The 20,315-nt window shown below is 44.3% G+C and overlaps 2 protein-coding genes across 4 annotated transcripts in view; one reads left to right on the top strand and one right to left on the bottom strand.

Annotated features, from left to right (window-relative positions):
• Positions 1-17,321, top strand: part of Rarb (retinoic acid receptor beta) — a 707,451-nt gene extending 690,130 nt beyond the window's left edge. The window contains 5 exon segments of the mRNA XM_078038286.1: positions 1,789-1,965; positions 12,492-12,696; positions 13,489-13,551; positions 13,554-13,601; positions 15,848-17,321. Of these exon segments, the coding sequence (XP_077894412.1) occupies positions 1,789-1,965; positions 12,492-12,696; positions 13,489-13,551; positions 13,554-13,601; positions 15,848-16,044 (690 nt within the window). The 3' untranslated portion in view covers positions 16,045-17,321.
• Positions 17,322-17,371: 50 nt separating this feature from the next.
• Positions 17,372-20,315, bottom strand: part of Top2b (DNA topoisomerase II beta) — a 64,656-nt gene continuing 61,712 nt past the window's right edge. For 2 of the 3 annotated variants that reach the window (XM_078038282.1, XM_078038283.1), the window contains exons 34-36: positions 20,080-20,205; positions 18,687-18,781; positions 17,372-17,859 (exon numbers count right to left, since the gene is read on the bottom strand). In XM_078038282.1, the coding sequence (XP_077894408.1) occupies positions 17,692-17,859; positions 18,687-18,781; positions 20,080-20,205 (389 nt within the window). In that variant the 3' untranslated portion in view covers positions 17,372-17,691. The remainder of the gene's footprint in view (positions 17,860-18,686; positions 18,782-20,079; positions 20,206-20,315) is intronic. The other variant, XM_078038284.1, reaches the window with a different exon arrangement.

Raw genomic sequence — 20,315 nt, 5'->3', positions numbered from 1 at the left:
CAGCCTCACCACCATGCAGTCCCAGCCCGTAGAAATCACTGATTCATGCTCTATTGCTGTAATTTTGCTTTTTCCAGAATGCAATATAAACATAGTTGTGTGTGTGTGTGTGTGTGTGTGTGTGTATGTGTATGTGCTTTCACTTAGCATGATGCTTTTAAGTTTTATTCACATCATGGCATGCATCTCTGTTTTCTTCCTATTAATGCTGTCTGACCTTCATTGCATAGTTGTTATCAAGGCTTATTTATTGTGTTAGTTTTTCATTGCTGTGACACAATACTTGAGAAAAAGCATTTTGAAGGAGAAAAGGTTTTATTGTGGCTCACAATTTCAGAGGTGTCAGTCCAGCGTTGGCTGGTTCCATTGCAATGGGCCTGTGGTGAGTCAGAACATCATGGCAGATAGGACATGGTGGAGCAGAGTGGCTCACCTCGTGGCATTTTGGGAAGCACAGCAAGAGAGGAAGGGGCGAAGAACAACATAGAGTCCCCAAGGGCATGCCCCTCACAGGACACACTCCCACCTCCTTCAGCCTCCACCACCTCCCAACAGTCACTTCAGCTCTTACTCCCTCAATGGATCCATCCACCCATGGGGTCAGAACCCTCATGATCCAATCACGCCCCGCAGGGCCACCTCCAAACACGGCTGCATTGCGGATCAAGCCTTCAACACGTGAGCCTTTGTGGAACATTCCAGACCCAGACCCATTTCTCATCTATCAGTATTGAAGCATTTGGGTTTTTAATCCATAGATATGGCTCCATTTCATTTATCCAAGTGCATTTCTTGAAGAAACCCATTCTCTGGTATTATAGAGTTTCCAGAACTCTGGAGGTGGACAGTGGCATTTCTTTCTTTTTTTTTTTTAAGAGAGACAGAGAGAGAGAGAGAGAGAGAATTTTTTAATATTTATTTTTTAGTTATTGGCGGACACAACATCTTTGTTTGTATGTGGTGCTGAGGATCGAACCCGGGCCGCACGCATGCCAGGCGAGCGCGCTACCGCTTGAGCCACATCCCCAGCCCCAACAGTGGCATTTCTGTGGTGTCTTTTATACTCATATATTGATATTCCTGGATTTCCTGCTGTTAGATCAAGAGGCTCCATCTGATTCAAGTTTGATTTGGGCCAGACTGTGGTGCGGTGTGGTGTGTATTTTCGTCAGGACCCTCATGGGCCAGTTATGTGTGTGTGTGTGTGTGTGTGTGTGTGTGTGTGTGTGTGTGTGTTTTGTTTTGTTTTGATACTGGGATTGAACCCAGGGCCGCTCTACCACTGAGCTACACCCAACCCTTTTAATTTTTATAAAATTTTTGTATTTTGAGACAGGACCTCACTAGGTTGTCTCAAACTTTCGATCCTCCTGCCCCAGCCTCCTGAGTCACTATGATTATAGGTTTGTGCCATGACACCCAGCCTTTCGTTACCCATTTTTAAAGACATTATCAACCCCTGATGGTCAGGGCCTAGTGTCCCCGTTTCACAGGGTTATTACACAAGTAGTAAGTCCTCATTCTGTCATCCCAACTTCATTTATTAGCTGGATAACTGCATACCCAGAAACTTGCCCTCGTCTGTTACGTGATTATCCGGTGGTACACAGAGACAATTCTGAGCATTTGGAAAGGATGAATCCAGGCTAAAAATGGATCCTGCCACCCAGGAGCTCTGAGGTCGGAGTGAAACAGGAGCCCGTCAGTAGAAGATGCCGTGCGCTCTCTGCCCGTGTTGGGCTTCCAGAAACCACACCTGATGGCATTTTCTCTCTCTCTCTCTCTCAGAATTCCAGTGCTGACCATCGAGTTCGACTGGACCTGGGCCTCTGGGACAAATTCAGTGAACTGGCCACCAAGTGCATTATTAAAATCGTGGAGTTTGCGAAACGCCTGCCAGGTTTCACCGGCTTGACCATCGCAGACCAGATCACCCTGCTCAAGGCTGCCTGCCTGGACATCCTGGTAGGAGCTCTAGACCCCCTCCTGGGGGCGAGGCCGGTGGGAGGAGGGAACTGAGAGCCTGCTGCCCGCTGTGCCCACTAAGTCCTGTCCTATCTGTTCCTCTCTCTATCGATAACCAAGAGCTCAGGGGCTCCCTGGACTGTGCCCAGCCTAGGAACCCCCTGCGTGATGTTGGGAGAGGGACCCATCGTAGGCCTCTGCCCACGGCCTGCTGCCTGCCTCCTAAGAGGCCTCTTTCCAGCACAGGCCAGGCCACTCGTTAGAAGGATCACGTTCCTCTCTGTCGCTCATGCTCCCCCTGCCGCAGTGGACATTGGTACCCCTTCATGGACAGCCCTGAGGTGTTGGAAAGACCATGAGGATTCTCCAGGCCCAGCTGATGGGAGGTGGCACGGTGGCACCCTGGCTCCAGCCCCTCCTCCCAGCCCAGCACCACCTCCATCTATGGCCTGGGGGAAAACCCCTTCCTCTTGACCTTTCAGACACCAGGTGGCCTTGGCCACCGCAGGTTTTTGCTCTCAGCTCAAGAGGCCGGAAATCTAAGCCAGGGCTGTGGGTGCCTGGAGAAAGCTCTTCTGCTGGGTCCCGGATGCATGGCTTCCTGCTGTGTCCTCAGGAGGGGCAGAGAGTGTGCAAGAGGAGCGCCTCCCTCTGGTCCTTTGATTTCCTGACAGGGGGACCAGTGCCTTCGTGGGGCCCTGCCCTCTGACCGCATCTCAACCTGATTCTCCCCAGGCCTACTGAATGCCATCGCCTGGGGGGCCGGGGCTCAACCTAGGAATGTCGGGGACAGGACACACAGAGTCCATAGCACCTCTGGGGGCCTGTTTCCTTGAGTGTACGAGGGGGATCCGCGGTGCCTCTGGGCTCCCTGCCACTGTCACCCTGCAGCTTCTAGAGCCTTGGGGAGGGTGAGGCTTCTGTCACATCTCTCCTGCCTGGTCTCTGCTGGCCTCTGCTGGCTGGATGTCCATTTCTTCTCTGCCCGGTAGAGGCTTCTGGAATAGGGTGGCCAGTTCTGGCCAGGACTGTTTCCTTGGGCATGGGAGCTGGATGTGCCATGCCTCGGGGTGGAGGGTGTGCAGAGAGACCTATGGAGGAAGTGGAAGGATTGATTAGAAAATAGGGAACCCTTGAGGTGCTTTGAAAGCATGGATTTTTCTTTTTATTATGTCTTTCATAGCTTTGGGGTATAAACCCTTCTGCAAAGCAGAAACCATTATTGCCATTAAACACACACACACGCAATCCACTCAGGAGGAGAGAGGACCCTGGGTGCGGTGTATCTTGATGCATTTTCTGTTGCTATAACAAAATGCGCGAGACACATAATTTACAAAGAATAGAGGTTCGTTGGGGCTCGTGGTTCTAGAGGCTGGGAAGCCCAAAGCCCAGCATTGACAGTTGCTCAGAATCTGGTGAGGGCCTTCTACTGAATCATGACATGATCCAGAGCCCGGGTGCCAGCTCAGGTCCCCCCTCTTCTTATAAAGCTCCAGCCTCATGACCTTATTTAGCCCGAATTATCTCCCAAAGGCCCACCTCTAGTCAACCTAGGAATTTGTGTCCATTTCCAACCCATGAAATGTGGAAGACACATTCAAGCCAGAGGACGGTCATTAGGAAACGAACGTCTGCGTGACCCTGGATTTTCTAACTAGATCTGAGGAAGGGTGTTCATAGAGACCCAGTCACCCACAGGTGCCAGAGATCCTGAGAGCAAATGTTTTCTTCTTCTCATGAAGTCAGAGGGTCTGAGTAAACTCAGAAGCTTTCAGAAGAGCCAAGACATCAGAGCAGCACTCACTCACCTGTAGAGTTTGCTGACCCTCATCCTCTGAGCCTCACAGAACTCTGTGAGGGATGGAGATTCAGCCCATTTTACAGATCAGGGGGCTAGAGGCCGGGTGAGTCACCAAGGCAGGCGAGTACCAGAGCCCATCCTCGAAACCCCAGTCTTTTGACTCCAGAGTCCTGAAGAAGGTATAAAAGAGGACAGGAAACGAACAGGACCCTTTGGGAGTGGTGGAGATGTGAGAGCTATGGGCCACAGGGAGAGAAGCAGCCAGACTGACAGAATCTGGGGCACATCGATGATGATGTTGAGAGTGAGCAACTGGAGTAAGAAGCAGCGATGCTGCTGGGCTTGTTAGCTAGTGCTTTGCTGACAGGTGTTTAAAATGGAACGCTCCGTCGGATTTCAGCCTCAGGGTGCCCTCTAAGATAGTAGCCTGGGTTACTGTCACATAAGAGCAGCCTCAGAGTCCTACAGTGGATGAGTGATCTATGAGGTGACACAGCAAATCGAGTCCACATCCCCCCCCCAAAAAAATGCTGTGTCATTCAGACACCCCTGCACCACGAGGCCACCACACCCCCCAGGACCTGGAGCCTTCCCGAGGCTCCTGCTCTGGCCTCGACCCTCTGCTGATTTCTCAGTCTTGCCAGATGGTAATAGTTTATGATTTTCCAGTCCCAGCCCCAGCCTTTTGGAAAGGCTGATGCTTTGAGATCCCACAGGAAAGCGTCTTGTCTTGTTTCTGCAAAGCCGCACGCTCAGTGATCAGGATGTGGTCTCCGTGAGATTTAAATCGCCCCCGCAGATCCCCTCCCAGCCTCCTCGGGCTGCCATCTTTCCCGGCTGCCCCACACGGCTCCTCCAACTGGCCCGTGCATCCAAGAATCAGCCCTCAGCCCCTCAGTGAGCAAGGCAGAAGCTCTCCAAGCCTCGGTTTACCTATGTAGTGGAGAGAAAATCGAGCAAATAAGGTGTCGGTGTCGAATATGGCAGTTCCTAAATGGAATCAAATGCGATCGTGGGCAGAAGCCAACTACCACGCGCTCGGCCATTGGTGTGGAAAGTGAGGGCAAAGCTGGAGACTCATGCATGTGCATGGGTTAGTTCAATATGTGATTGCTTCTCAGAGGACTGTGCCTTTTTGCTGACAATCCCATACCTCAACTGGAAGAAGAGGAAAAAGCCCTCGTTGGGGGAGGGCAGAGACCTCCCATCACATGAGACAGAGAAAAAGGTAGACTTACTTGGTCCTAGACAAGAGCTCATTTCTAAGAATTTGTAGCAAAGGAAATTAATCACAAGATCCTAGAGAAGAGCATCTTAGCATCTTCTTTTTTTTTTTTTTTTTTGGTACTGGGACACTCGGCCACTGAGCCACATCTCCAGCCCTATTTTGTATTTTATTTAGAGACAGGGTCTCACTGAGTGGCTTAGCACCTTGCTGTTGCTGAGGCTGGCTTTGAACTCTCCATCCTCCTGCCTCGGCCTCCCAAGCTGCTGGGGTGACAGGTGTGCGCCACTGTGCCAGCAACTACATCTTCTGTATCCATTTTCTCCTCCTCCTCCCTCTCTCACTACTTTCCCTTTCTCTTACTCCTGGCTTCTCAGGGGTGGGGGAAGCTGGCGAGGGATGGCCAAGAAGCACATCAATAGATTAGCTGGTATCTTACGTGTTGCCAGGAATATAGAAGCAGGAGGAGCTGAGGTCAGGCAGGCATGTACATTTCCATTCTCAGGGCCATAAAACCCCCTGGGTGTTGAGGGAGCCATGCCAGGGTCTGACGGTGGTGTGGATGTCCCTTCTGTATCGTCAGAAGGTGCTGAGTGCGTATGAGTTGAAGAAATGATTCTCACATGGATTTGCTGAGCACTTACTGTGTGGGCCAGTCACCGGGAACGTGATGGTGGAGAGGAGAGATGAGGCCCTGTCCTTCCACCTGGCCTGGTCCTGTCCCCAGTTTTACCACAGTACTTATGTCCCCTGCCCCACCCCTACTCCGTCCACAAACACGGCTGCCCCTTCATCCTGCTCCTCTTCAGCTTGCCCCAGCTCTGGAGAGGGGCTCAGGTGTGGTCTCTGAAGCCAGCTTGCCTGGGTTCCAACTCTGGCTCTGCTTCCTATGAGCTGTGTGACCTTGGGTAAATGACTACCCCTGTCTGATGTTCAGTTTCCTCATATTTAAGATGAAGGTGATAGTACGCTTCCTCTTAGGGTCTGGAGAAAGTGAAATGTGGTACAGTGTTCAGTGCCTGGTAAGCCTCAGTCCCCTTACGTGTTACAATTGTTGAGCTTCAGTACATCCTCACAGGTTCTGTTATCATCCACATTTTATAAACGAGGACCCCGAGACCACCCCTGGGGGGAACCAAAGACCCCATGAGGGTTCCATGAGGAGGTTTTCAGCCTCTGAATCAAGATCCAACCAGAACAATTGTGGAGGAGGAAGAGTTATTTGGGGGCTGATGGTTTTAGAGGTCATGGTCCATGGACAGCAGGCTCCATTGCTCAAGGCTGAGGTGAGGCAGGACACCATGACAGAAGAGTGGCCCAGGAAGTGGCTCCTAAGTGATCAGGAAGCAGAGAAAGAATCCACTTGCCAGATGCAAAGTCTCTACCCCAAGACTTGCTCCCAATGGCCGTCCTTGAGCCACACCCTGCCTACCCACCCTCAGCCACCGTCCAGTTAATCCCATCGGGGATCAATTCACTAGATTGGGTTCAGGCTCCCACAACCCAATCATCTCTCCCCTAAACTTCCGCATTGTCGCACACACATGAGCTTTGGGGGTACACCTCACATCCAAACCATAACAGGACGTCAAATCACCTTCATGAACATGGAGACATGGAGCAATTCTCTGATGAGAAGAGGATTTGTTAAAAGTCTGTGGGGGAGAGTGAGTTTCAAAAAGTAACTCTGCTTTTGACATTGAAATTTCAACCCCACGGGGACACGGATTCTTCACTCACAAATCAGGATGAAATTTCAAATCGCAGCCTGTGTGCTGCTGTCTAAGCACCGCACTGTGCATGCCGGGAGGAGGTCCTGCCCTGTGGGGCACTCCTGCTCTCTGCCCTCCCTTCCCCAAGGAAAACTTTCCCATGCCAGTCACAGCGGCACCTGGCTTCTGGTGACGCAGAAAGGGCTGCCTGCATCACTGCAAAACATGATTTGTGAGTCCTGAGGTCCTGGAGACCGTGTGGCGGCCACGGAGGGTCGTTCCCATGCAGACCTTGCGTCCCCTTCCCAGGGACTCAGTAGAGACCAGTCCAGGCTGCAGAGGAGCAAACTCTCATCTTTGAGCCCCGCAGCCTGAGTTCGCCCACAGCCTGAGTTCAGGCTTCAGCATTGTGTCAGGTCACCTATGCCAGGAGGAGGAGGTTTTGTGTCTCTCCGAGCCTCAGTTTACCTGCCCATGAGTTTGGACCTGTTCCCTGGTCGGCCACAGTGAGAAAGTCAGTGAGCCAGGAGCAGGCGCCACAGCCAGACTCCCTGGGTTCAAACCTTCGCCCTGCCACGTGGAAACTATTAAGAGCTTAGAGAAACGAATTGATCTTTATGGGCCTCCGTTACTCATCGGTGAAATGGGTATGATGATAGCTCCTCCCCAGTTAGGTTGTTGGGAGAATGAACTAATTCCTGGCTCACAGCAAGTGCCTCTTTAAGCAAACCGTCACCATCATCCCCATCAGTATCCGGGAAGCCCCATTGCCTTGTGAACTGTGAAGTACCGGGCAGCCTGGGAAGCTGCGCTGCCCTCTTCAGTCGCCACATGTCACCCGTAGCCAGGGAAGACCTTGCCCTGTGGCTGAAGTTGCAATTGCAACTTAGTATTCAGAAATGTAACTATTTTTTTTCTTAATGACTTTTTTTTTTAAATATTGATTCCATTTTGAAACAGTTTTGGACATACTATGTCCAAAGTAGATTACTAAAATAACTTCACCTGTTTCTCTTTTTAAAGTGGCCAGCTAGAGTGCCGGTCTGGAAAGCGGGTCCAGTGCAATCCAGCACGTCGGTTTCCTTCTCCCAGAGGGCGAGGCCGGAGGCAGGTCCACTGGGAGAACGTTCTGGGTGCCCTATATGTGTCATTGTTGTTATTATCTGGCTGAAACTCTCTCACAAGCACTTGGGGACAGGTAGTCAAATCCGATCAGGATCTTCCCATAACTTTCAAATACAATCAGCATAGAGACAAAGAGGCTGAGCAATTTGCACTTTCTCCTTTGATGAAAAGCTGAGCGATTTGCTTATGAGGCGAAGGAGAGCCTGCTGAGGGAATCCTGTCCATTTATTGAACAGGTATTGATTAACCGCCTGCAGTGTGGAAGATGCTGTCCTAGATGTTAATGACACCGCAGAAAGCAAGACGGATCGAGAGCAGTCTCATTCTCAGAGCTTATATTCTAGAAGGGAGATAGGCCAGTAAACCCAGAAAGTGACAGAATATTATAAAGAAAACAAAACAGGATGGTGGGTCATGCTGTAGGATACTGTACAGCAAGGGGAAAAAAAATGAACTCCTGCTGCATACACCAAACACGGGGGACTCTTACATCATATTGAGTGAACAAAAGTCAGACACATAGAGAATATATGGTATAGTTTGATTTGTCTTTAGTTCAAGAGCAGGATAAACTGAGCTCTAAGAAGACATCTATTGCCGCATAATATGTAACCACTAGACTTATCAGCTTAAACAATGAGCCTTGTCATCTCACAGGTCACTGTGGGTCAGGAGTCTGGTGCTAACTTAGCGGGATGGTCCTGGTTTCAGCATCTTGCATAAAGTTGCAGTCAAAGAGCCAGTGAGGGTCCTAGTCATCTGAAGATTGAGGGGGACTTGACAATCTGCAGCCACAGAAAAATGGGTTTTAGGAAACATATCCAACTGTATTTTCTGAGAAGCGGAACTTTAAGCTGAGCTCTCGTAAGCAGAGTCAGGCACGTGAAGATCAAGGGCAAATCGTGGAAAACAGAGACAACAGTGTGCCTGGCAGCATCTCAAGATGACCAACGGAAAGCCATTAGGCCTGTTTTTAGCAAGGAACAGTTACTCTGCTGGATGGAGTGTGCTGGCCGCTGTGGACTGACCTCATAATATTCTCTAGCAGGGGTGAAAATGAAGGAGTCCTTAAAGGCACTCACCAGCGGAGAGGCACTGGCTGGTTGGTGGACGAGTCTGTGGCTCTGCCTCTGGGTTCCTACATACATTTTTTGCAAGACTGTCAATCAGGCTGCTCCAAGGAGGCACACAGCAGGCACGTGCTTGTTCAAAGTGGTAGAAAGACACATGGTTGTCTTAGGCGAAGGCAGGAAGAAAGGGTTCTTGTGCCTCGGAGTGGATCAGCCTGGACCATCAACAGGAGCTTTGTGCTGTCCCACAGGATTCTCCTTTGGTGCGTCAGCCTGGCCCAGGCTATTTTTACCCCTCTCGTGGGGCCTGCGTGCTGGTCTTTCGAGAGGAGATACCCTCCTTTCAAACAAAGCATGTTTTCATCCCAGAGAAGAGCTTGGTGGTTGCCTCTGGCATTTGATTTCAGTGTGACAGAATGAAACTGCTTCGTTTCTCTCTGAAGGCAGCAGCAGCCAGTAGCTGTTAGGAGGATGCTACACACTGGGCCCGGCCTGTTGCAGGGCAGAGCCAGGGAAAGAAGGCTCCTTGGATAAAAGATGACATTGAACCAACCCTCTCTTCTCAGGCCACGTGCGTCCGTCTCTGGATGCACCCTTTATGCTTGGTTTTGAGTTTTCCTGGGAGAAAGAACATAGTTTAAATGCTTCATCAGAATCCAGACACGGTCCAGCTTTGGGGAAGGAAAATCCCTCCAAATAGGGAGTTAGTATGCTGCAGTTTGCAATTAAATTCAAGCGAGCAGCTGACAACTTTCCAATTCCTAAGTATAGTTGTTCCGTTTCCAGCAAATCCCTGGGTTCCTTCATTCTTCTGGGGGACAGATCCCACGCATGCCCATTTCAATAGAATGTTAAAGGTGCAAAGAGTTATTTATCCATGTGATTCCGGACTATAAATGTGTCTGGAGGTTTTGAACCTATGGGTATTGAGTGTACTGACTTGGGAGCCAGCGCTTCCTCAGGTTTCTCCCAGGAGCTGAAGGAACTTGAGGCATCCTACCACTGCTTGTGTGGTCCTGGGCACCATGCTTTACGTCCTGGGCTTTCAGGGAATGTGTGTGCTCCATGATGTCTGGGGTTCCTTGCTACTCAGACGGGGAATGGCTTCGTACCCCCTTAGCTACCAAGATGAGGTGAGACAGATCAGCCAGTCAGGCACCTAGAGGAAATGATGGAACTGTCTCAAAGAGGTCCTTGGACAAATATTTGAGAGGGGAACATGACCACCCGTCCAGTGAGATGAGAGCTCGCTGTGATATTATGATAAATCACTCACGTTCATGATCTCACAATGGGGTACTTTCCAGTTCACTGTGCCACATGGCTATACGACAGGGACATTAGGAAGTATTGAGAACAGGGCCTGACCCCCACTGTTCCTCTCCCCTGTCCCGTGGAGTTTCTGTTTCCAGGCCACAGGCTCTGCACTCCCGGACACCAGGTGGGGCACCGAATAGCTGTGCAGATTGCATGCTGCACAGAGCCACCAGCCAATGGGACAAATGAGGCTGACGTCCAATCAACACTAGGCCAGGGGTCAGCTAACCGTAGAGAGGTGTCTGAGTTTGGATATTGACATAAAGACAGGAGGCAACTTTGAGCAATGGGTAAGAGAACAGGCTCTGGAAACAGCCTCAATCAATTCATGTCTCCAAGTAGTTATGTGACCTAGGATAAGCCCTTCGGCTTTGTTCCCTTGTCTGTCATATGGGGTGAGAGGTAGCACATGCAAGTGCTTTACCTGGCACAGGCCTGGCACAGGGTAGGAGATGAATGAAATTTTAGCTCCTAGGTGTTGAGGGTGAGAAGTGCTAATGGCTCTTCTCGGGATTCTAACCAGGAAGACACTAGGTTTGTTGTTGTTGTTGGCAGAGCCAAGTCCCTCCACGGGGAGTCCTGGTGCCTCCTTCCAGGTTCACACTGGAGTCCTGTGTGTGGGAAGATGGCCAGCTCCTGAGTCACTGTCTTGGAGATAGCCAGAGCCAGCACAGGAGCCTGTGTGCTGTCTAGAGCAACAGCCCTGCCGCCTGGTTACTGTGGTCCAGAGGGTGGGAGGCTCTTGCTGATCACCTTGCCTCTCGAGATGGCCTTGCCCATGGAAGTGTCCTTCCTCCAAGCCCAGCAGTTCCCTGACAAGATGAAAGATGTGACACAAATTTTTGCTTTAGGAACCCTGGTAGGACTATGGGCAGGGCAGTGCGGGCCGGGGGGGGGGGGGGGGGGGCGGGTGCTTTTCCTCTGAGCAGTTCCTTTGTAGGTGTCTTCCTCAGAGGGCCACTTGCTCTGCACGTAGCCATGGAACTGCAAGGATGCTGGCCTTTCAGATCACATCTGTTCTCCTTCAGGTTGACACAGAAGTAGACATTCATGAAGGTTACCTCCAAACTGAGTACAGCATCTGGAAAAAACTCAGTTCCCTCAACCTTCTGGAATAGTCACCTCTGTCCAGAGTGCATTTAACACACCTCTCTCTCTCTCTCTCTCTCTCTCTCTCTCTCTCTCTCTCTCTCTCTCTCTCTCTCTCTCTCTCTCTCTCTCTAGCAACTCTGAGACTTTCCCAGAAGGAAAAGCAAAGTATGTAAACTTGTTCTGCAGAAGACTTTCACCCTTGTTGGTCAAGAACAGTGTAGTTCTAGGTGGCTGAGTGCTCTGGAGTGCAAAGAGCTATTTAGCAGGACTGAGGGCAGAGGGAACCTTAGAACAGACTGTCCCTAGAAGCATGTTTGAGTCAGCCGGTCACATTCCCAGTGAGGCCTAGGGGCACAGTGCAGTGAGCTGTCAAGAAGACGGCAGACTTCCTAGGAAGGAGACATCTCGTGGGACCAAGAGACTGCAGTGACCCAGGCTTCTTGCCCATAGAAATCCTGCCTAGATGTCAGGCCTGGGTTGAAATACCTCTTCTTCATGGATCTTCCCTTGATTCCCTCCTGGCTACACCTAAGCTTTCCTTCTAAGCTCCCTCATGCCTTACTGGTTCTACTCCTGTGTCTGTGTGAGCAGAGATATCATAGAAGACAGGGCCTAACTTGGTTCAAGTCAGACTCAATCACAGGTTCTCACCATGACATCAGACCTAGCTTATCTGAGCCTTGTATCCCTCATCTGTCAAATAAGAATAATACCTTACCAAGAAGTTTGAGAGAGTGAGTATAGGGTATGTCCAACACTTGGCATTTAATAGATGTTAGTTATCTTTTGGTATAAAATAAGCTCTTTAAAATAGAGTATTATTCATCTTATCCCTAGCACCTGGCCCAGTGCCTGAGAGATAAGTAGCACAGGATGTGGTACACAGTAGCAGTTCAAATGTTTATTTGAATTAAATGAATTACTTTCAGTATAAAGTTATTTTTCAATTTCTTGTGTTTTATTTACCATTCCCTAAATAGCCCTTTTTCTTTTTTAAACTTTTGTAGTTATTTAATGAAAAGAGCTGGAGAAGACACTTACCAAAGTGAAGCAAGACTACTCCATGTGATACATAAGCTCCTGGAAATCTTCACTTCTTTCAAGCTTACATCTGATTGATGATCTCAGGATAGACTGGCCTCTAGATAATCCATCAAATATATGTTTTTTTTTTCTTCCAGATTCTTAGAATTTGCACCAGGTATACCCCAGAACAAGACACCATGACTTTTTCAGATGGCCTTACCCTAAATCGAACTCAGATGCACAATGCTGGATTTGGTCCTCTGACTGATCTTGTGTTCACCTTTGCCAACCAGCTCCTGCCTTTGGAAATGGATGACACAGAAACAGGCCTTCTCAGTGCCATCTGCTTAATCTGTGGAGGTACCAACTACCTAGAAAATGCTCATGAGATTCCATGAATAATAACTTATGATTTATGGGAAACCCCTCATGCCCATTTTGCATGGGGAACAGCCTGTGAATCAAGCATTCATGTTTGGGTTTGTTGTATTTGTTCCACGTTGTGATAAATTACATAACAGTGTTTGGGATCCTTCTGCTTTGAGAGAAATGCCAAAAGGCTATTTCTCCAATTGCCACAGTACTTTTTAAAGGGAAGATCGACGATTGTAAAATAGATTACTTTAGGGACATTTTAATGATGACCCAAGGGACTTGCATGTTCTGTTTGTTAATATAGTGGCTGGGAATACAAGTTATTGCTTGGGCTCCTCCATCCTTGGAGGACTCAAAAAAATATGGCATTCTTCTTTGTAGTAACCCCTGCTGGCTCAGGAGGCTTAATCTCAAGTGGTTAGAAACTAATGGCTTTAATTAAGGGGCAGATTTACCTTGCTTTTCTAACCATAAGGCTCAAGGTTCAGTTCAGTAGTGACATCTCCTGGTCATGAGAAGTAATTCTTTCCCTGGGACGAAAGCAACCAAGGCATCTTGCTTCTGTGCTTCTGACAGAGTGGGACAATTTTTAAGAATCACTTTTTAAAGCAGATGCCTATGTATTCAAATAAATGTGATTGAATCATCAAATTAATTAAGTCATAATACAGTAGGAACAGGAATCGAGGAAGAGGGGAAATGGGCAGGAATCCTCTAGCCTGAAAAATATATAACCCTTTCCATTCCTGATATTAATACTCTTTTCCTGGTATCTAGACCGCCAGGACCTTGAGGAACCAACAAAAGTAGATAAACTACAAGAACCATTGCTGGAAGCACTAAAAAGATCTTAATGAAAATCACAGATCTCCGTAGCATCAGTGCTAAAGGTATGCCTTCCATGCTGTACTGGAGTCACCAAGTGGAAATGAGGGCCTTACCAGGTGGCATTGTTTCTTGAAACTCCATGTTTTCATTCAGGATGTTTAGTAGCCACTTTTTAAAATTTTTATTATTTGTTTTTAGTTGTAGGTGGATATAATACCTTTATTTTTATTTATTTATTTTCATGTGGTGCTGAGGATTGAACCCAGTGCCTCACCCATGCTAAGCAAATGCTGTACCACTGAGCCACAACCCCAGCCTCTAGTAGCCACTTTTTTTTAAAAGTTTTAGAACTTATCTCTCATTGAAATCAAAAAGAATTAAGTTCTTTTTTTCTCTCTCTCCCTCCCTCTCTCTCTCTCTCTCACACACACACATCAAATCTTAACTTACTCAATTCATAAGCTCCTTCTAAGAAGTTTCTTCAGTGAGACATGTTAATATCTAGCATAGAATTAAGAGTAGAAGAAAAAAATACATACCAGTTCCCAGTGATCTTAATAGATCATTGAGAGTTTTAAAATTTGCATGACTAACTAGAAAAACGTTGTTTTCAAGAGACTGTACCATATAACAGCCTTTTTAATTTTCTGGTTTTATACCTTTCACTCCAACTTTCATGTCTGGTTTATATAAACTTGATATCCATTTCCCTGAACATCTGAACCCTAAGATAATTGAACAGAACTTAGGGAAATGGTTACTGGTTAAGCGTTTCTATGTTTCTTCATGGTTGTACCCATAGCTCTCCTGTGCATAGGCAGATATACTTTGCACACTTCTAAGCAAAGGAATTCTTGCCTTCCTAAAGGCTATATTCTTTATTTAGTCATTTTCAATTTTTGCGGCTACTGGAGCAATTCTAGAAGTACCTAGAGCCATACCACAATTGTTAAGAGTAGGGTTTTTCTATATAAAGAGATCACTCGGCAACTATACCTCCTACCAGTTGTGCTTTGATTTATCGGGCTTCTTTCCCTTTTGCATCCTCTATACCTGGAGACCTTGCTAGGCCAAGGAACAAACCCTGCATGTCAGAGTGCTTAAAACCACAGTGAATTGGCTTGGTTCAATTCTCAAGCTCCTAAGAGGTTTCTGCAATGAGAGATTCTAAGTTCATCCCTAACATGGGATTAAGAAACAAAAGACAGATTCCAGTGCTTGAAAAATGGAATTATGAATATATCCTTATTTCTTTAAATCAGAGTGTTAAATTATCATTTTCTAGAGATAGGCAGGCCAGTGAGACATAATAGAAATTTATTGTGATTATGGAAATACTCCACAATGCACACTAATAGTGTGGTTACTGGACACATGGTTCTCAAGCATCAAATGTAACTAATTCCTCTGAGGTACTGTTTTTCTAATCTTATTTTATTTAATGGATTTGTTTAACTACCCACTCGTGGCTATCGGCTTTTGGATGGGTATTACAATCCTAGATTAAGTTATTGAAAACCACCACACATTGATTACTCAAGTCAATTTCTCCAGTTGTGGATAGTTGGCATTCTTTCAACTGTCTCATTTTTAAGATAGTCTCATCTTTTATTGGGAATGTACCTTTGTGAATTACACTTTCTCCTGAAACTGAAGCATTGGAACTATCAAAGTAAACACGTCACCACATCTCTGCTGCTTTTCTGTAAAGCAAACATGTTTTACTGTTGTAAAATTAGGATAGCCTCTGGGAGGTATTGCCTGCACAATACTCTGTTTTCAAGAGGAGCAATAGTATCAGCTACTGTGGCCATAAACTCAGACTTTCAGCCACTGTGACCGTGAGCTTGTTAAGAACCTAGTCTGCAGATAAGCATGGTGGCACATGCCTGTAATCCCAGCAGCATGGGAAGCTGTGAGCAAGTTCAAGGCCAGCCTCAGCAACTTATTGAGGATCCAAGCAACTATCTCAAAATTTAAAATAAGACTGGGGATGTAGCTCAGTGGTAAAGTGCCTTTGGGTTACATCTCCAGAGCCACACCCCCAAAGAACCCAGTGGGCATCAAACTACAGAACGCATTAACATCACTTCTGCTGGATGATATTCCCAAATGTACTCATGTCTGTATTTGAGAACTACAGTAATGGATGCATCATTTTCAACAAAGATAAAAGCCACTGATCTATTTTATAACACCTTCCTTAGTCTGAGGAAACACCCTTGTTAAAGTTGATGAAAAGTTGGTCCCTTTTTAATCTACTGTGAGTCCTTATCTTAACCAGATTTCTGTTATCTCTTTTGAAAAGGTGCAGAACGTGTAATTACATTGAAAATGGAAATTCCTGGATCAATGCCACCTCTTATTCAGGAAATGCTGGAGAATTCTGAAGGACATGAACCCTTGACCCCAAGTTCAAGTGGGAACACAGCAGAGCACAGTCCCAGTATTTCACCCAGCTCAGTGGAAAACAGTGGGGTCAGTCAGTCACCACTGGTGCAATAAGACATTTCCCAGCTACTTCAAACATTCCTCAGTACCTTCAGTTCCGGGATTTAAAATGCAAGGAAAAACATTTTTACTGCTGCTTAGTTTTTGGACTGAAAATATATTAAAATTCAAGAAGGACCAAGAAGTTTCGTATGTATCAATATATATACTCCTCACTGTGTAACTTACCTAGAAATACAGACTTTTCAAATTCTAAAAATCAGCCATTTCATGCAACCAGAAACTAAATAAAGCTTCTATTTTCCTCTTTGAACAGTCAAGATTGCATGGCAAAGACCCAGTCAAAATGAGTTAGCCCTGGTTAAGTTTCTGAGGACTTTGTACATACAGAAGTACGGCTCTGTTCTTTCTAAACTGTATGTTTGGTGCTTTCCTTTTGTCTTGCATACTCAGTAACCAAGACACCAAGGTTATGAAATAGACTACTGTACGTGTCCACCTAAGAAAGGTTCAAAAAGATCAGTGTCTTGCTTTCTTCATGGATAATCAAGACATCAAGGTAAGGAAATAGGACTATTGTACAGTATGACAAGATATTCTAATTTAGTTAGTATGGAAGCTTGTCCTTGCTCTTTTTGATGCTCTCAATTGCATCTTTTATTTCATGTTGCCCAGTAAAAGTATACAAATTCACTGCACTAGCAGAAGAGAATTCTGTATCAGTGTAACTGCCAGTTCAGTTAATCAAATGTCATTTGTTCAACTGTTAATGTCACTTTAACTTAAAAGTGGTTTATTACTTGTTTAATGACAAATTCACAATAAAAACAAAACAAAAAAAAATACATTTTTACAGTAATGATAGCCTTCAAGGCAAAAACACTTTTCAGTGTTAATAAGTTTTTGTTTACCTGTTTCACAAGCCATTAGGAAAATTTCATGGGATAATTAGGCTGGTCTACCACCTGGACCATGTAACTAGTGTCTTTCCTGATTCATGCCTGATATTGGGATTTTTTTTTTTTTAATGCCAAGGGGCTAACATTAACTCCCAAAAGGCATGGGCATTGAATCTGCCTCCTTTGACCTTGTTCAATCACTATGAAGCAGAGTGAAAGCTGTGGTAGAGTGGTTAACAGATACAAGTGTCAGTTTATTAGTTCTCATTTAAGCACTAGTGGATTTTTTTTTTATATTAGTAAGTCTGTGATGTACTTTCACTGGCTCTGTTTGTACATTGAGATTGTTTAACAATGCTTTCTATGTTCATATACTGTTTACCTTTTTCCATGGAGTCTCCTGGCAAAGAATAAAATATATTTATTTTAAAAGTGTGTGGGAGCTTTTACTATTTTTTATTCTTCAGTAAAGAGACAGAGAACACAGTTCCATTTTTAATGTTTAAATTTCATTTCAAAAAGCAGGTCTGTAGTCTGCAACCATGACAATTAAAATCTGTGCTAATGCACCATATTCTATAACAATCTACAAGCCAATCAGACAGTACATGACATTTCAATGAGTAAAAAAGAGCATAAAACTGTATGTGTAAGAACAAAATGTTAAAAGGCCTACCACAATAATAAAAAACCATCAATTACATCATCACATTAAAATAAGCCAGATGTACAAAAGTCTGAGACAGAAAAGACAAAAGGACAACACAAGGTATTTGTTAAAATGTTTGTGCTCTTTGGGCACTTAATTAAACATTGCAAAATCAACATCTTCTTCTTCATCAGACTCTGCAAAATATTTTACTTCTTTCCTCGCCCGACCGGTCCGTGGCAGAGAAGGTGGTTCAGAAGTAAAGTCTGAGGGGAAGATGTCCACATCTGAATCCTGGTCAAAAGATGTTTTCTTCGGTTTCTAGAATTTTGATTTAAAACCCAAGTTAAAAAAGAAAATAGTGTTAAAAACTATTACATCCACTCCACTTACATTTAAAAAGTATTACAAATAAAGGTGCTTTGAAAATCAGAATTGTAATGCTAAGCCTTAAAACCCATTTGGGAAGGAATAAAAGGATTCAATACAAAATTTGCCACCTTGGTAGTTTTCTATATTTAATATTGATTCTGAAAATAAATATTATATATTACCTAACAAATACGAATAATGCCCAAACTAGTAAAAGTTCAAACTTCCTTTTTGAGTATGTATCAAGAATACTTGGGAGAAAAACATGATGTACAGTGTGTAAAACAGTTTATAAAAATATATAAGAGTCACAGAAGACAGCTGAATGAAAGAAGTAAAAAAGTATCACAAAGTTACAAATGTACACAATTATATTTCTAAGTTCTAATAGGTAGAGAAATCAGGGTGGAGAGAAACATCTGATGTCACTCATTTACCTTTAAAAGAGTGTTTCTGGAAAAGGGTCAGTCAATTGAGAAAATTAGCCACAAATCTTTCAAGTTAAAAAGAAAGTATTTTTCAAATAAGATATAACTACTACAGCTCAGTGGATAAAAAGGAAGATTCTAAGGAGGTTAATTAATAGGTCTAGTTTTTAAATAAGTGTGCTAATTATGTAAATTTATACTTTGTAATTATTCAACTGTATACAAGCCCCTTATTGATATGGTGCTAGGTTTCAAGATATTACAAGACAATAATAAGTCAACTAAGTCAGTTAGAGATCAGCTTAAATAAGATGCATGGTTATGCACTAAAATAACATTTTTTATTACCTTGCTTGTTGTTTTAGATGTTTTCCTGCCAGGGTTATAGTCGCCTTCATTTTCTGAGCCAGAAGCTTTCCTTTTCTTTGCCCCTCGGCCTTTACCTTAAAATAATACAAAAGGTTTTTTCCTCCCAAGGGTAAATACAACATAAAAACAAATGCAAAACATCATTTCTTAGGCATGTCCGATGCAGCACTGTAATCTGATCTCCAAGAAGACATACACTTTGATTTTTAATTCTATTGTGTCAGTATGACTAAAAAATATTTCACAAATACATTTATTAAACTAGTGGGAAATTCCTGGAGACAAATTTTAATGACCAAGCCCCTGATAATAAAATACTGGCATTTTATGTATGTGGTCCTTGGGCCTGGGAAGGAAATCCCTTTCAAGAGTGCTTAAGTTACATATGATGGTAAAAACTTCTTTTAATTTCCAATTTGTTTTGGAACAATACTTTTAAAAATATAAAACATGAATTACTAAAAATCTAATAGCATGTTTAATTAACACAAGATGCTTATTCTCAATTATATTTATCACAGGTAAGTAAAACTGTAGATCCCACTTAGATTAGCAGTGTTAGAATAAATTCCCTGCTATTAATTATAAAAAATAACATGTCAAATCCATATTTATTGTCAAACCTACACTCACTACATTCAACATTATTTTTAAACCTACGTAACCTCTTATTTTCATCATTGGAGGAAGAAAGAAAAATAAATTTCACTTCTAAATCTTAAATGCCATGATAGTTATGATCTACACTATACTGGTAAGAAAAGACAGCCTAAATAATCTTGGGATATCATAGTTGATCTCATTAATCAATGAAGTATCACTTCTAAATTTGTGAAGGTTTCAAACTGTGTATACCTTAAGTATTGACCTCCCCTGTCCCAGTCCATGATTCTTTTTTACACTTATATGTGCCCTAGTTTCCCTATAGTTTTATAGTTCTTACCAACCAATACTTAAACAAATACATTGATGAAAATATTCTTTAGTTTTATAAAAGGCTGAAGCACTTACTCTGAGTGTTAAGCCTCACATATATATTCAGTCTCACATATATATTCAATATCTTTATCTTTTCCATTCTGAAGGCAAAGATTTAGTGAGTTAGGTGCAGAGGTCTTTTCTTTAAACAATTCTTAGGAATTCTTAACTAACCTAGTTAAATCTCTGTGTTTTAATGGGTAAAACAAAGTGATGGGACTAATTGCTTTATTTCCTTTAGGCTCTAACTCAATACCGATTCTTAGACATACTGCTTATTGAGGAGGAAAGCAGCTTAAAATAAAATAGGTATCCAGACTCTCTAAAGCCAATAAAATAAATCAATCTTTTCCAGATGGCATATCTTAAAGGTTTATATGAAGATAAGCCTCACCTTTTGGTGCTGTAGTCTTCTTTGGAATGCCAAATTCTGAATCAGAATCAGAGTTCACAGTTTCTACTACTTTCTTCTGTTTGGGGGTTCTCTTGGGCTTAGGGCCTGTATCTGAAGATGGTTTTCCTATTAAGCAAATATCCATTTCATCGGTCATTGTAATATACTGATCAACAAAATAACTGAAGTGAGTTCTGAAACAATGAAATTTCTTACTGCTGACAAAAAATGGAGTG

Source organism: Ictidomys tridecemlineatus, chromosome 2 (genome assembly GCF_052094955.1).
Source record: "Ictidomys tridecemlineatus isolate mIctTri1 chromosome 2, mIctTri1.hap1, whole genome shotgun sequence".
Classification (NCBI taxonomy): domain Eukaryota; kingdom Metazoa; phylum Chordata; class Mammalia; order Rodentia; family Sciuridae; genus Ictidomys; species Ictidomys tridecemlineatus.
Note: the sequence above shows the minus strand (reverse complement) of the source record. Positions and strands in the feature narration are given on the sequence as shown.